At 35.5% G+C, this 4,618-nt stretch overlaps 1 protein-coding gene across 2 annotated transcripts in view; it reads left to right on the top strand.

Moving 5' to 3' along the window:
- The window catches only part of LOC111432646 (tropinone reductase-like 3), a 4,868-nt gene extending 819 nt beyond the window's left edge, over positions 1 to 4,049 (top strand). The window contains exons 2-7 of one of the 2 annotated variants that reach the window (XM_023069591.1): positions 1,363 to 1,479; positions 2,761 to 2,895; positions 3,246 to 3,371; positions 3,448 to 3,549; positions 3,645 to 3,818; positions 3,854 to 4,049. In XM_023069591.1, coding sequence (XP_022925359.1) covers positions 1,363 to 1,479; positions 2,761 to 2,895; positions 3,246 to 3,371; positions 3,448 to 3,549; positions 3,645 to 3,794 — 630 coding nt within the window. In that variant the 3' untranslated portion in view covers positions 3,795 to 3,818; positions 3,854 to 4,049. Of the gene's footprint in view, positions 1 to 1,362; positions 1,480 to 2,760; positions 2,896 to 3,245; positions 3,372 to 3,447; positions 3,550 to 3,644 lie in introns of both variants that reach the window. The other variant, XM_023069590.1, reaches the window with a different exon arrangement.
- The last annotated feature ends 569 nt before the right edge of the window (positions 4,050 to 4,618 follow it).

Here is a 4,618-nt window from a genome sequence, read left to right as displayed (position 1 = left end):
TTTTTTTTTTTTTTTTTTTTTTTTTTTTTTTTTTTTTTTTTTTTTTTTTTTTTTGATGATGACTTGTTTCATTGTAATCTTGATTTTTAGCTCAGATCTTTTCCTTTTAGCTCAGATCTTATCCTTTTTTGTCAAACAATTAATCTGGACTCTTTAGGCAGCATTCAGTAGGGGGGCACCGTCTAGGGGCTCATAATTATAAAAGACTTTATTTTAGTTCAAAATTATAAGTATAGAGACCAATTATTCTTGGTTTGCTCATAATTGTAGGAATAAGTGTTAATAACTATTTTACTTTTTATTTTCTGTTTTTGAGTAATAATTTTTAAAAATTGGTTTTGATTTTGAAATTTGGCTTACAATTCAAATGTGATTTTAAGGGAGCTGAAAAAGAAGAAAACAAGAATAATTTTCACGCACAGAGTACAAAAAAACAAAACAAAGTGGTTATCAAATCAAGTCTAAAGAATCAAAATAGGACATAAAGGTTTTTTTAGCTGCCAAATTTGAGATGATTCAATACTATTGTATATACTTTAATCAGACTAACGAGGATAAAGTAAACAAAAGTATTGACTTCAACAATGATCTAACATACCTACCACTTCTATGAACTTGGTTAACATATATGTTCTAGGGTAAAGTTGATCTTTTTTATTGGAATACTTGGAAAGCAGAGATAGACTTTTATAGTCTTAACTAATGCCAAGCCTAAATCATGAATGTTATCAAACAAAAGTATCATAAATATTGTGGAAACGTTTTTCTTAGTCATATACCAGTTGGCCTTTAGTGCACCCTTTCTGAACTATAAATAATAAAAATGAAAAAAGTAATGAAAGAAAAAGAAATGAAGGAATTAGAGCTGAATATATATTTTCAACTGTAGTCTTCTACTTTAAAAACAAAAGTTTAAAAGTAACATATTTGCCTAATACTTTTCTGGTTTCCCTATACTTCGTTCTTATAAGTGGTATCTTTCTGGAGTCTTTTTGAAATATTTATTTTTGGCTTATGAATGGATAGTAATTTTAATTGCACTAGACCTTCGACCTTTTATGAGCCAATTGATCACAGTTCTTAAATGCAGTTTGTTTTCCAAGAAGGATGAAGAAAAAACATGAAAGCAAATCCCAAATACGCCCTTGAAGTTTCTTCTCTCATAGATTTCCTCCTTGACTGAATCACATAAATAAAAAGTTGACGATCAATCTTAAGGTTCAAACAACAAACAATGCGTAGAGGAGCCTAAATGGAATTTATTACCTGTGTGACTCTGTTACCTCTACTAACTAGAATGACTTTACTTTTCACGTTTTATTTGCATTTCATAAACTCTTCTTAAATCAAACGGTCTTCTAGAGAAACGTCGATGAGGCAGTTGAAAAACTCAAAGCTGAAGGACTTGAAGTGTTGGGGATTGTTTGTCATGTATCAAATGCACAGCAAAGGAAGAATCTGGTGGAAAAGACTATCCAGGTAAGATTAATTCAATGCTTGCTTTCTAAATTCTCCTGAATCTAGTGAAAACTGAAAGTGGTTATAATAGATGATTATTTTACATTATGTTCAAAATCATTATATTATTGAAAGATTCAAGCTTAACGTGCGTATGTTTTTGCCTCTGAGGATAAACAAATTCCATACTCATCAACTGAAAAACGTAGCCAGGTTTTCTTGATCTTTTATTATATTTTTGTGGATAATTAAGGAAGAACTCACATCATGCTCAGAGCCCAATGATATACTTCTGTTACGGTATATCCAACTCGCTGCTTTCATCTAATGTGCTGATATAGATGGTGTATCATATATGTTATAGTGCATGCTGATAAGATTGCATTTACAACAATTACCCATGTGAGATCCCACCTCGGTTGGGGAGGAGAACGAAGCATTCTTTATAAGGGTGTGGAAACCTCTCTCTAGTAGACACGTTTTAAAAACCTTTAGGGGAGAAAAATCCAAAGAGGATAATATCAGCTAGCAGTGGGCTCAGGTCGTACAAAATGGTACTAGAGCCAGACACTGGGTGATGTGCCAACGAGGAGGCTGAGCTGCAAAGGGGGTGGACACGAGGCGGTGTGCCAGCAAGGACGCTGGGCCCCAAGGGGGTGGATTGGGGGGGTCCACATCGATTGGAGAAGGGAACGAGTGCCAGTGAGGACTTTGGGCCCCGAAGGAGGTTGAATTGTGAGATCCCAAATCGGTTGGGGAGGAGAACGAAACATTCTTTATGAGGGTGTGGAAACCTCTCTCTAGTCGACACATTTTAAAAACCTTTAGGGGAGAAAAATCCAAAGAGGACAATATCTGCTAGCAGTGGGCTCGGGTCGTACAAAATGGTACTAGAGCCAGACACCGGGTGATGTGCCAGCGAGGAGGCTGAGCCGCAAAGGGGGTGGACACGAGGCAGTGTGCCAGCAAGGACGCTGGGCCCCCAAGGGGGGTGGATTGGGAGGTCCCACATCAATTGGAGAAGGGAACGAGTGCCAGTGAGGACGTTGGGCCCTGAAGGAGGTTGAATTGTGAGATCCCAAATTGGTTGGGGAGGAGAACGAAACATTCTTTATAAGGATGTGGAAACCTCTCCCAAACGCATTTTAAAAACCTTGAGGGGAGAAAAACACAACGAAGACAATATCTGCTAGCGGTGGGCTTAAGTCGTTACTTGTACATATTCTTTCTATTTTATCTTTTTCCATTGCATATTTCAGTAATTAGTTTGAGGTTAATTAAATTTCGTTGGTTTGCTTACAGAAATATGGAAAAATAGACGTAGTTGTATCGAATGCAGCTGTCAATCCATCAGTCGATTCAATTTTGCGAACTCAAGAAGCTATTCTTGACAAGCTGTGGGACATAAATGTTAAAGCTTCGGTCCTCCTTTTGCAGGTACTATTCTGAGGCACAGTTTTTCCAAATACTGTCATGATTCAGGGCTTTTTGGAATTAAAGAATATTTTGATTTGAGATGGTATTCGATTTTGATTGTCTTTTGAACCACTACTTTATTAACTTCTCCCTTTAATTTGAACACTACCAGTAAAAACCCAAGCCCACCATTGGTAGATATTGTCCTCTTTCGGCTTTCCCTTCCGGGCTTCTCCTTAAGGTTTTTAAATGCATTTGCTAGGGAGAGGTTTCAACACCCTTATAAAAAATATTTCGTTCTCCTCCCCGGCCGACGTTGGATCCCACACTACTTGTGCATATCTCAATAATTTGATACATTTCTGCTACAGGATGTAGCTCCTCATTTGCAGAAAGGCTCTTCAGTTGTTCTAATTTCCTCCATTGAAGGGTTCCAGCCTTCTGCCTTATTGGCCATGTATGGGGTGACAAAAACAGCTCTTCTTGGACTGACAAAGGTTAAACAATGGCTTATTGTTTGAATAATTTATTTATTTTTATGCTTGTATTCTTCTTGATTGAGATTTCCTTCAGGCTCTTGCAGCAGAGATGGCCCCCGACACTCGTGTAAACTGTGTCGCACCCGGTTTCGTGCCAACACACTTTGCTGATTTCCTTGTGTCTAATGAGGCCATTGTGAGTAACTGTTTCAATGGATTGGCTTATTTATATTTTGCAGCTCTCAAAATTTGTTACTTACTACAATTGTATTTGATTTGAACCAAATGCAGAAGAAGGAGGTTGAGTCAAAGACATTACTCAACCGGCTTGGTACGACGGAGGACATGGCTGCTGCCACCGCCTTCCTGGCATCAGATGATGCTTCGTACATTACAGGTGAAACTCTGGTGGTGGCCGGGGGGATGCCTTCCAGACTCTAGCTCCTTTCCTTTCTATATCCTCTGGTTAGTAAATCTGGTAATGGAGATTGAGTTGGTTGGTTTTTGTTGTCAACTAGGAATTCAGAAATAAATATCAATAAGCTCTTATGCCTTCATCCCTTTACTGGTTATTCAGAAATACATTTTGAAGTTACATATACATATATACATATATATGTATATATATATCTCCAAGAAAGAAGATAGTGCAGTTCTTGTGTGCAATATTTATTAAGTGCTTTTTATGCATCCATATTTGGATGGCTTCATTTATTTTTCTATATATTTTAGTTCCAAATAAATATTAGGTTGAATCTCATCCGACCCGACATGTGAGATCTTATATTGGTTGGAGAGGAGAACAAGAAGGGGAAAATTGGAGGTACACATCGATTAGAAAGTGGAACAAAACATTGTTTATAAAGTTGTGGAAATTTCTTTTAAAAAAAACCAGAGAAATTGAAAGAGAAAATTTAGAAAGAACAATATTTGTTAGTTGTAGGCTTGAATTGTTATACGCCATTAATTAATTTTTGAATTTTTTTTGAAGATTATAAATGTTATATAATTAGTTTTACAATATCATACCCATATTTTAATTTAATAGAAGGTAATGTCACACTTTTTAAATAATTTTAATCTTTTCTTTAATGTAATTTTGCTTTATAAATTTTCAAATTAAAATATGAGTACTTGAAAATTTTAAAATGATATTTTCAATATTTTTATTTTGGATCATAAAATTCAAACACAATTTTTTTTTAAAAAAATGATCAAATATATGTGCATTAATTTTATTTGATTGAATTAATTTGAAAACCTAA

The sequence above is a fragment of the Cucurbita moschata genome, unplaced genomic scaffold (assembly GCF_002738365.1).
Source record: "Cucurbita moschata cultivar Rifu unplaced genomic scaffold, Cmos_1.0 Cmo_Scf00039, whole genome shotgun sequence".
In the NCBI taxonomy this organism is placed as follows: Eukaryota; Viridiplantae; Streptophyta; class Magnoliopsida; order Cucurbitales; family Cucurbitaceae; genus Cucurbita; species Cucurbita moschata.
This window is presented reverse-complemented; position numbering and strand designations above follow the sequence as displayed.